General features: G+C 38.8%; 1 protein-coding gene across 6 annotated transcripts in view; it reads left to right on the top strand.

Moving 5' to 3' along the window:
* Positions 1-11,223, top strand: part of Adgrg6 (adhesion G protein-coupled receptor G6) — a 135,235-nt gene extending 124,012 nt beyond the window's left edge. For 3 of the 6 annotated variants that reach the window (XM_028779242.1, XM_028779240.1, XM_028779241.1), the window contains 3 exons: positions 4,164-4,265; positions 4,876-5,028; positions 8,391-11,223. In XM_028779242.1, the coding sequence (XP_028635075.1) occupies positions 4,164-4,265; positions 4,876-5,028; positions 8,391-8,569 (434 nt within the window). In that variant the 3' untranslated portion in view covers positions 8,570-11,223. Of the gene's footprint in view, positions 1-4,163; positions 4,266-4,875; positions 5,029-6,140; positions 6,187-8,390 lie in introns of all 6 variants that reach the window. The other 3 variants (XM_028779245.1, XM_028779244.1, XM_028779243.1) reach the window with 3 other exon arrangements.
* Positions 11,224-11,635: the final 412 nt, after the last annotated feature.

Raw genomic sequence — 11,635 nt, 5'->3', positions numbered from 1 at the left:
CTCTCTCTCTCTCTCTCTCTCTCTCTCTCTCTCTCTCTCTCTCTCTCTCTCTCTCTTTTTAATTATAACTCTCCGAGTCCACTTTTGCTATTGATAGTATATACACAAGTCCAGAATCACCTATTAGAACATGGGTACCTTCTTAAAGGCCGCATCACTATAGAAAATGACTCTCTATCCCAGCAGACATCATTTGCTAACAGTTCCTCAGCTGGGGGTGGGCCTTGGTGACCCCCCTCCATGTTGAGATTTTTGTCTGGCTTTATCTTATGTAGGTCTTGTGTATACAGTCATAGCTACTGTGAGTTCATGTGTGTAACTTCCCTGTTGTGTCCAAAATACACTGTTTTGTTATAGTCTATTTTCTCTGGCTTTTACAATCTTTCTGTCCCTTCTTCACTGATGATCTCTGAGCCTTGGGTGGAGAAGTAGTGATTTACATGTCCCATAGGGACTTTGCAGTCTTTTTCTCTTTGAACATTGACAGTTTGGGGTCTCTGATGAGCATTGAGAGATGCACCACTCTCTGGGCATAACAGTGAGTCATTAGGAGCTAGTTTAACATTATGTCCAGTTAGGAGAATGTCCAGATAGTTGTGGGTCCTCCCCTAGGGCTTATGATCTGTCTAACCATGGGTTCCTGGCTAATAATGGTGTCCGGTGTGGGTTTCATCTTTTGGATAAGGCCTTAAGTCAATTAAAAGGTAATTCTTGTGACATCTGTGCACAGTTGTACTGTTGGATATATCATGCTATACCAGTCATTATAGAAGTTTCCAGCATTCACAGCTAGGCAAACTGATGATTATTTTCTACCCTGGTAACATGCTTAGAATCTTCCATCTATGTGGAAGCTAACCAGTGCAGATGAGCCTTCTGATCAGGACAAGTTTGATGTAGAACTTTAAGCTATCTGATAGAATATTTCAGACAAGGACATGAGCTACTAACCATAATCACTAGAAAAATAGTAATAAATGATATTGTAATGTGACAACATAGTTACATAACTAAACATAAGGTTACATGATTATTGTATAATTTATTTAATCTCAACCTGAGGTTTCCATCCTGCCTTTGACCTCTTAATTCGCAGATAAAAGACACACAACTTTTATTATTTACAATAATAAGGCTTAATCACCACTAAAGCTGGGCAGATATCTACCCTCTATGCTATTAAAATCTATTTCCTATCAATAACCCTGAGATATTATTTACTTTGTTTCATCTGGACTGCTCTTAACTCCAATTGGCCAGCCCTCAGGAACATGCTTTCTTAATTACTAACCCATGTCTTGGTTTTGCCTCCCTGCCCCATACCCCAAGAAATAATACTCAGACTCAAATTATACTTCCAAATACCTTAGCCATATAGCTAGGCTCTACTCTAACTAGATCATAACTAAAGATACCCATTTATTTTAACCTACCTTCTGTCATGTGGCTGGTTAACTGTGATCAGGTGCCATGTGTTCATGCGGCCATCTTCTTCCCTCTTTTCGGGCTCCTCCCCTCTGCTTCCTTCTCTCCCAGTATTCTTTATCTTCCCAGTGTTCTACCTCTATTTCCTGCGTAAGCCATAGGCCATAGGCTTTTTAATTAACATGTGAGGCATCTATACAATGTACAAGATGGTCTCTATACACACTGATATTACTTATCTGATGTCATGTGAATATTTAATGTCTTTGGAGCTAGTGAGATGGATCATTAGGTGAGGACTTTTGTCAAAGCCTCATAACTTGATTTCATTCCTGGGATGTATGCTGATTTTTTAAAATTTACCATGAATTTCAATAAGCTAATCCTCCTGTTAAAAATCAGTGACAAAAAGATAATCAATCCATTTCATATTGGTGTTTCTCCAGTCAGAGAAGATAATAGTCCTCTCTTTAGGCATTGGGCGTGGTACTCTCTGATGGACACAGGGAAGCTAAACACAGAAGAAAACACCCAGAGTCATTTCACTAATGTCAAGGCTAGAAAAGAAATCCAACAAGTTTTATCTCTCTGTCATGCAATCATGCCATTTATTCTAAAATATGATTCTGAATCATGTGGCATTGAGATAGTGACTACTGTACATAAGTTTGGTCCTATTTTGCAAACAGCTATACTTATCACGCTGTCAAAACTTTCCTGTGCTAGCTTTTCATACTTTATTTTATTACTGGTGTACGCATGTATGCTTAAAGGGAACACACATGCCCTATGGCACACGTGGAGGTCAGAAAATTGCAGAGTTGATTCTTTCCTTTTACCTTTACAAGGGTTCTGAGGATCAAACTCAGGTCTCCCACCTTGTTGTCAAATGCTTTCCCCACTGAAAAATTTCTTTAGCCTGCCCACACATTTTTAATTATAGAAGCTACAGTAGAATTTAGTTTTCTTAACAAATACTCCATGTTCAAAACCAGCAGTCCCTTAACAATTCTGTAATAATTGCTTCTATGCCGCTCTGTGAAGATCCTTGGATCCCTGAGTTCAAGAGTCAGCCTTCTTGAAAATTCCAAATGTCATGTTCAGTGCTTTACAAATGGTCACTGAACAAGTTAACCTTCTAGAAACTTCCTTCACCTCCCCTCCAATTCCAAGATTCTTAAAGGTTTCATTCAGACCTGCACCTTCTGCAAGGCCCTCCCTTGCGTGGACGCACCACCACTGCCACCAGTATAAGATGAAACTACGACATTGCTTCAAAATTCTCTTGCATGTTTTTCAGAAACTTTTGCCTTAAAAGTATTTTTATTGTCGTCCTAGCTTTTTATTTGCCTAGAACTCAGCCTTCTGTTTTTATTTGTTTTGTTTTGTTTTGTTTTGTTTTGTTTTTTTGTAACGAGGTCTCCCAATGAAGTCCAGGCTGGCATTGAACTTATCCACTTAACTAAGTCTTCCCAGTGTGAGGTGCACCCCTACTGCATCAGTATCAGCTAGTGTGTGTGTGTGTGTGTGTGTGTGTGTGTGTGTGTGTGTGTGTGTGTATAAGTGTGTGTGTGTATGAGCCTGCATAGGTCATAGGTCTATAGACCTAAGGATGATATTGTATGTCTTACTTGCTTTCTACCTTATTCACTGAGGTAGGATCTCTCATTTGAACCTAAAGATAATCAGTATAACTGCTTTGACGAGCTAGCTTGCTCTGGGGATCTTGTGTCTTCCCCATCACCCTGACTACCTAGCATCTACGGATGTAGGGATTTGAATTCCTGTCCTCTTGCTTTTACAGCAGGTGCTTTACTCATTGAGAAATCTTTCCATCCCCTACATAGATCTCATTTTACACTCTATACTTCTAAGCACATCTCATTCCTTAAAATGAACATATATGTTCACTTACTGAACATAGGCTGAATTCATCTTATTGGCCTGTTTGCTACGATTCGTGCATTAAGGAAACACTCATTTGTTGTATGATTCCTGGCATCACTCCAGAAACAACTACAGCACAAAGACAGACAGACAAACAGCTGTATTTGGAGCTTTATTGTCCACTAGGAAAAGATAATCAAACAAACTAATGACTCTGTAAGGAATCCAGGAGCACCATGTACTGATCAGTGTACACAAGAGAGGATGAATAGGATCTAAATTAAGAATGGATTATAACTTCAGACAATCACTACTCTAGGGAGTGCTTGGCTCATCTGAGGCAAGAGACTATTACTAAAAGATCTAAAGAAAGTGTTGGACTAGGACAAGCCTGATACACACTGACAGAATAATATTCACATGGTTTTGGCATCATAGTCAGAACTTTTGTTAAGAACTTCTGAAGTTTGAGATGAAGATAACAGAGGTTCAGCCAAGGCAAAATGTCCTAGAAGCTGTGTGGGTTGGAATGCTGTGTTGGGGAGAGATGGGAATGAAGCCAATGATGGAAATCATCACTGAGTCTTAGGAGTGTAGTTAAGTCATAAAGCATGCTGAACAGTCAAAGACAGAATCAGATCTGTATACCTGTTCTCAATTCTGAGCTTCTGTGTTCTTCTGCAGAAGATTAAACTGCTGATTGCATACACTGAGTCCATTCCTTAAGATCTTTGTACCTTAATGAAGGTGACTTAGTTATAAAATCTTAAGATAATTACATATACTTTATAATGTCTGTCTTAATAATGTGCCACTGGTCTTATAAATATCTTCATGTTCTCTTGTCACAGGTTTATTTATATTCATCTTCCACTGTGCAATGAAGGAGAACGTTCAGAAACAGTGGAGGCGTCATCTCTGCTGCGGCAGATTTCGGCTAGCAGACAACTCAGGTAAAGGCCTGGAGTTAACTGGTTTCGTTTGGAAAAGCAGTTGAAACCAATGACATTCCTCCTTACTCTGTCTCAGCAGCCTAACACCACAGAGAGTGCATTTCAAACGGAGCATGGGAGGATATTGAGTTGGCATCTTGGATTGTTAGGCCTAGAAAACATCTGAGCACATTGGACTCCATCCTTGACTGCTGTAGACTAGAAACATGAAATCTGGACAGGTTTTTTAAAATTGCTCAAGTTTTGACATTTAACTTAACTCCTAGGCAGGGGTCCTCCACACTAGATCCACCTTGCCATTTTTATGTTCTCAATTGCATTTTTTGTGAAGAGATTGTTCCTAGGATGTATAATATTTGGAGGAAACTGTCACTAACTTTTTAAACACCTGCTAATGCTTCCCATCTATAGGGCATTGAAGTGAGATACTATATAGCATATATGCACAGGGTCAGAGCAAGACACTCCTCTCTCCTCAACTTCTTACTGTTCCCATGTTCTTTAAGTCACTGCGAGTACTGGATAGATTAAATGACATGGTGATGGATTTGGGGACAGCTTGTATTTTCTATAAGCTAGCTGATATCGTCCTATTCTTTCTTCTTTCCAGATTGGAGTAAGACAGCTACCAATATCATCAAGAAAAGCTCCGATAACCTAGGGAAATCTTTATCTTCAAGCTCCATTGGCTCCAATTCAACATATCTCACATCCAAATCAAAATCCAGCTCCACTACCTATTTCAAAAGAAATAGCCACTCGGGTGAGTCATTCTTAGCCTACGAAGCTTCCCTCGGGTTGGTTTTTGTTTAGCCATCTTCGTCATAAAACTGACTTATAGTGACTGGTGGATCCCAGAGCTTGCTAAAGGGCTGGCTTAAGATTTACCTAAACTATGCTGTCCAGCTAAAGGCTTTCCCCATCGACTTTGTAAATTTTAAATTGGAAGTAATTTTCAACCCAACTACATCTTCAGGGTTATAATATCAGTAACTCTCATTATTATTATAACCTCAAAGTTTGACTTGAAATATTTTTCTCTTTTAAATTGTGGATATTTTAAAGTTATTTTTATTTAAAAATATAGAAACCAAGTTGTAAAACATTTCAACCTAGTATGAAACGTGCCAGTATTAAAGGAGAAATCTGGTATGGGGGGAGGAAGAAGCATGGTGTGAAATGAATATTTCATTTAAGATTTAATTCTTTAACCACTGGAACTGATGAGGAACAGTAAGTGGCCGCTATCCCTTAGCTTACTAATAAAACAAGAAAGAATAGAGAGCATTTGTAAAGTAACAAGGACTGTCAGAAACACTGCTGTTGTTCATGTCCTGTTTAGTCAACAGAGCTCTTGTGGCCGTGCATTCTGACACTAAACATATACACAAGTAGTCCTGAAGACAACTGGGAAATAAAAAGTGTGGTTGCAGTACTGGATCATGACATATAAGAAGGGTTTCAGCAGCTAACTTCAAAGGGAAATGATCAGATTTCTAGGGTTAGATACTAATTAAACCCCTTGACAGACAGGTGTAGTATCTTAGCACATGCTAAGATATATCTAGGAGCATAATGGAAAGAAGTTTAAATTGTTTACTCTAGTAACTTGTTACGTGTGTGACCAGAGGTGAGTGACATAGGAAAGACTAGTGTTTGATATTTTTCTAAAAGGGCGTGACATGTGAAGTGTCTATACTGGCAACTCAGGTTGCAAATAGTTTATTTGCAAGTCTAAATCCCCACCAGTTGTTGGTGAGACAGCTCTCTACTAGGATGGTTTGGGGTGTGCAGAAAGCCACTCCATAAACTCATAAATATATAGTTGGATTATTTCTTGGAATTGATCGAGACATTCATATGTTTATGGTGTAGATAATTTCTCCTAAGAGAATTCCTTCAACAAAAGTGGAACATTCAGGTAACTTCTACTGCTTCTTTTGGGTGCATGAGTTTGTGCAAGGTAATGAGAACATCTGCATGGACTGAGCTAAGGTTCTTGCTGCACCAGCAAAATGGCTTGTTCTTTATGGTACTTCTCAACTAGCACACCGGTACTCCTGCCCTGAGCTGGAATCTGAAATTTCTGACAGTGGGCTATACCGGTTCTTCTCCGCATGGGGTGTGCAAGCTCCGCCTTCTAGGAAATGTACCATGCTCCAGATGAGTGGGTTACATATCATGTAATATAATATAATGGTAAAAGCAAAAAAAAAAGAAATGCTTAATAAACTTTTTGTTATCTGATGTGACTTTTTAACCTTTCACTGTTTCTTGGATTACTGTGTGTGTGTCATGGTACATTTGTAGAAGTCTTGAATGAAAAAAAAATGTTAATAGCAAGCTGCTTCGTGGTGATTTTTATCTGCTTGAGACTTCAATACATGTCAAATAATGTTTCATATCTCTAGCCCCTGGTTTTCAGCAATACAATTTAAATCTTTGTTACTCATAATGTGATGCTTAAGGAGAAAACATGACTTACCGAATTCACACACACAGTTTTACTCTATCAGAGTATGATGAAACACCCAGTAGGACCATATATTTGCAATGGGGCCAATTACAATCTGTAAAAATACATGCTTTTGGAAAACTGTCCAGGAACCAGAAGTGATGCATCTTCAACATTTCTCTGAGGACCTGTGATTTGCTACAAACATCAAACACAAATTCTTCATCATTGATATTTCATTTAATAAGAAAATCCTCGACAGAAAACCAGTGGCTAGTGAATCTATGAAACTGAAGTGAGCCCAAAATCAACCAGCTTGCTAAAAGCCTCATAGACAAGACTTTTGTGGGATTCATCCAGGCCTTTTCTAATCCATGCTAGGACATGCCTTAATCATTCTTGTCATCCCATGTGCTCATCATCCAACAAATCATCTCCTCTTCCCTACGTTTCCTTTAGTATGGGATGAGACCACCAAGGCCTGCATTCACCCTTTTGGCTTGGTGTTTCCCCTGACACAGAGCAGTAGAGCAGCAGTAGACACCATGATGATGACCCAGACTTTCAATCTTATTGATGCATTTTACAGGTCATTTCATATTCTGGGCCCAGTTTACTCAAAACATAAAAGTAACCGCTCCGATTTGGGAGAGCTGGCTACTGAGATCAGTGTTTGGGGGATAGTGTTTTCTTGCTTCTCTCACCAAGTATAGAAGAGATATAACTACATTGAAGCCATCTTTTTTCCTTTATACTCTGAAATATGTAATTTGGTTAATCTAGGGTAAAACATCTTCCACAGCATATTAGGAGGGAGACGACAAGACAGTCACTGATTATATTCATAGAAGCACAAAGATTTACATTGATAATAAGGACAGAATGAGTTTCAAGTTTCAGACCATTACTGGAGTCAATTTTAGAGTTTCTGACCCTGTGGAAAAATAGCATGTGCTTAACTAGTACTGAAAACTCTAGAAATTTATTTAGTGGTCCTTAATTACTATGAATTTCTCTGACACTATTGCTTTTGAAATGTTTCAGGCAAAGAGAATTTTGATTTTATAAAAGATAATGCTTCTGTTGACTTCCACTCATATCTCAACTAACAACCATAAGAAGAAAATGTATTCTATACAGTCTTTCATGCTTACTTTGATTGACATTTACTCCCAAAAGCATTTAAATTTTGTCAAATGTTTTTGTGACTGTGTCAACCTTATGAAAGCAGAGGATTGTGAATCTCCTTGTACTCTTAAGCTCAGATGCAGCTGTATCTGCTAGTTTTTCCTACTCTATGCTATTTGTAAAATGTATCTTAGATATCATATCTGTTTTTCATGAATATTCCAACACATTTCATTCAGTTTTTATCTAATTTCTGATTTTGGAGCTGTTTGATACATACATTTTTTTAAGTTCAACTATTTTATTTATTATTTCTGAAAAATGACATTTTGGGGAACATTTTCAAATATCATGCCACGACAGAAATTACTTGAAGGCAAGCTGAGGTTCAGTGAATATTAGAAGTGCATTTGAAGGTGGGAACTGCCTACTCTGTAACCTGTCAGAGACATAAGAACTTTCTTCTCTTTCTGTTCTTCTTGGGTACTGTGGCCTTGGCCCTGTCACTGCAGATTAAGAATCTCTTGTATCATTTCTTGCAGACAGCACTTCCATGGACAAGTCCCTATCAAAACTGACCCATGCTGGTGGAGAACAGACATCAATCATCCCCGTCCATCAGGTTATTGATAAGGTCAAGGGTTACTGTAACGCTCGTTCTGATAACTTCTATAAAAATATCATCCTGTCAGATGCCTTCAGCCACAGCACAAAGTTTTAATGTCATTGAGAGGGGCAACAGAGAGAAAAGAAAACCTGTCTGGAGAAGTGTGATACTCAACAAGCAGCGAAAGCGCCCGGGGGATGTCAGTGTGCTGCTCCTTAGGAAACTGCAGAGCTTTGAGGACTGGCTGCATCTTGTTAAGGGAAGCATCTGTGAGATGCAGAACTCATCTGTTTTGGAATACTTCTGTGGACAAGCTCAGTCATCACACTTCAGAACTGAGAATACTCTGAGCCCTGCAAGGATACAGCATTTTCTAGAATGTAATTATATCAGACTCATCAGAATGAGGGGAGAGGCATTAAAATTAGAGGCCATGAGAGGAAGAACCCCAAGAAGAAGTTCGAGTTTAGATCTAATATATCACACCTCATAGGTAGGCTCAGATGTGGCCTGACTCTCATAAAGACGATGTAGAAAACACACTAATTACTGTTTGTAGTGACTTTGGATGCTCACGGGTTCTGTTCCAATGCTGTTTTCTATGAATATAGCAGCATCTTTTCCCTTTTTCAGTGAAATTTCAACCATAAGTAGAAAAGAATGTTTACTATTTGACCCACATATTAAACATACTTTTTTCTCTGTTTTGGCAACTATTCAATGTTCATGAACATAACTTGCTAAACAAGTATTTCAAGAATTTGATCTAGTCAATATGTTGTGTGAATTTCTAATATCTTAAGACATGCAGCTTAAGCATCACATTATCCCATGCACAAAAATAAATCCAGTTGAATGTAAATATGGCATTCAAGTGGGCCTCGTGAAATTTAAGAACAAGCACCTCTCCTGTCCCCCTTCACTGTGCAAATAGGGCCACAGGCTCGTTCGAGGGATGAGAATTCCCCTTAAGCACTCTGCATGCAATGGGTTCTCACTGTTTAAAGAACATGCTTTTGAGACTATGTGGTCCTGTCCTTGTTTTAATCATTTTAAGACATTCCAAATCACATAAACTTCAGAGGCCTCTGGCTCCCCCTAGTGACAATTTTGTTCCAAGGAACACACAATGAAGCATACAGCTGTCTTGGTTAATGAAAATAATCTATAAATATGTAGGTCTACAACTGCTAGTCTAAAAACTGTTTGCACTGAGCCCTCCAGTCAGAGTGTATGAGACTCTAAGGAGGGCTGGTGAGACTTATTACTCTAGTGTAATACGTATGGATCAGACTGTGGCATGCAAGTCATGCATAACACAAAGCAGCTTACCTATCTCCTAAACTATCCTAAGCAATGTGTGCTTGCTTGTTAACGAGGGTTGACCCCAAGTGATGGAATCCTATTCACTGGCCGCAGTAAATGCTGGCTTTAGCTTTGCTCAAGGTTCTCTGAAAAGTTTCAGAGTTTTCCAAGATAGCACAGTGACGTCAAAGGGAGAGTTTAGCAGAGCCAGCCTGTTAGAAGGCAGAAGCCTGGACAGAACATCTGTGCAGAAAGTAGGCCATTCTCAGCTATGACATAGAAGGATTTACAGGCTTTGAAACAGCCAACAGGTCCTCTTAGCTTTCTGAGTGTCAGTCACAAAGCTATTTGCCAGGCTGCAAAAGATGTCAATAGAACATGGCAGTGGGTTGTTACTGCCGTTCATTCTTGTAGCAACCTGGACTGCCATCTTGGCAGACCTGAACTTTGCTAGGCCTGGTTTTCACAAAGGAGGAGGCCATGTAAGAGAATGGGATAGTGATTTAGTCTTAAGGTGACTAAGATTCACCTCAGTAGAGCCAATCCTTTGGAAAGGGGTGGGAGATTATATTAGCAGGCTGCTCATTGTACCAGAGGATACATATAGGTAGAATTTAATGTCAATAGACACTGAACATTGATATAGCCACCCCCAAACTTCGGTGTTCATAGTAGATTTTAATTAGCTGTGAGATTTCTGCACAAAGTGAATATTTAGCTAATGGAAATGACGATTTCACTTCAAAAGTGGCTTTGCTCCAGATTTCTTCTTACCAGCATTCAGATCTGAGAAAATTTGTTTTTCATTTGTGGCAATAATGTCAGCTCCATTTTTAAAATCTCCAATAACCAGGTAAGAAAAGAAAAAAAAAGTGAAGAAACAACAGACTAGTTGATTTTGCAAGTGGATTTTAGGACCGGTCCAAATTTTGCCTTCAGTTCCATGTCTGTGCCTTTCATTTGTCCCCTTGGACAAATGGGGCAGGATTCCTTGGGAGAGCCAGAGTTCTGGCTCCACACAACTGTAAAACAGCACCAATCCAGATTCTGGTCACTTGCTTCCCACCCTCTCTTTTCCCTGTGTTGTGTTTGAGTTTTAGCCTAGGGTCCTGAGATAACCTCCATTCTTGTCACTGTTTCTCACTGTGTAGAATGCCTTTGTAGAATGTCTCCTCTGTACATATTTATTTATTTGTGTTCATGTCAAATGGTTTCGTACCTTAGCTTTCTTTCACCCAGCTTTATTATTTTAATTAACTGCCCATTAGAGAGTCTGTATTTTTTTCTAGGAAAAAAAAACTGTGAAACAGTTTTCTGTAGCGATATCATTGAATATGACAGACAGAGCAACTGTGAGGGCGAACTAGAATCAGTAGTGAGAAACTGCTAAAGCTAATTTGCCATTTTACTGAAATGGAAAATGATTTTTTTCAAATAAATACTTATATTGTTCATGTTCCAAATTATTCGGTTCCTTTATGAGGAAGCATTTCTATTTCTGACTCTTAAATAGGGAAAAACATTATCTGACAACTGGAAAATAACCCTGCCACCAATAAATCCAATGACATGCGGCAACTTTGCCAAAACACTAGGAATGAATATATGACGAAGGTCCAGGGCCCAGGATTAATGCATTCTGACGTTAGAGTTTCTTAGGATAACTGATGCAGAGCCAGGCTGTGGGGCAGCTTAAACATAACTTAGGCTTTTTTTTTTTTTTTTGCTTTGAAGCAAAGTATAAATAATCAAAAAAAAATAAAATAAATAAAGAAAAAAAGAGAGAGAGAGGGAGAAAGAGAGAGAGAGAGAGAGAGAGAGAAGAAAGAAGGAAGGAAAGGGAAAGGAAAGAAAAAAGAAAAGAAAGAAAAAAAG

Source organism: Grammomys surdaster, unplaced genomic scaffold (genome assembly GCF_004785775.1).
Source record: "Grammomys surdaster isolate TR1022 unplaced genomic scaffold, NIH_TR_1.0 348, whole genome shotgun sequence".
In the NCBI taxonomy this organism is placed as follows: Eukaryota; Metazoa; Chordata; class Mammalia; order Rodentia; family Muridae; genus Grammomys; species Grammomys surdaster.
The sequence above is the reverse complement of the archived record's forward strand: the minus strand, read 5'-3'. Positions and strand labels throughout refer to the sequence as shown.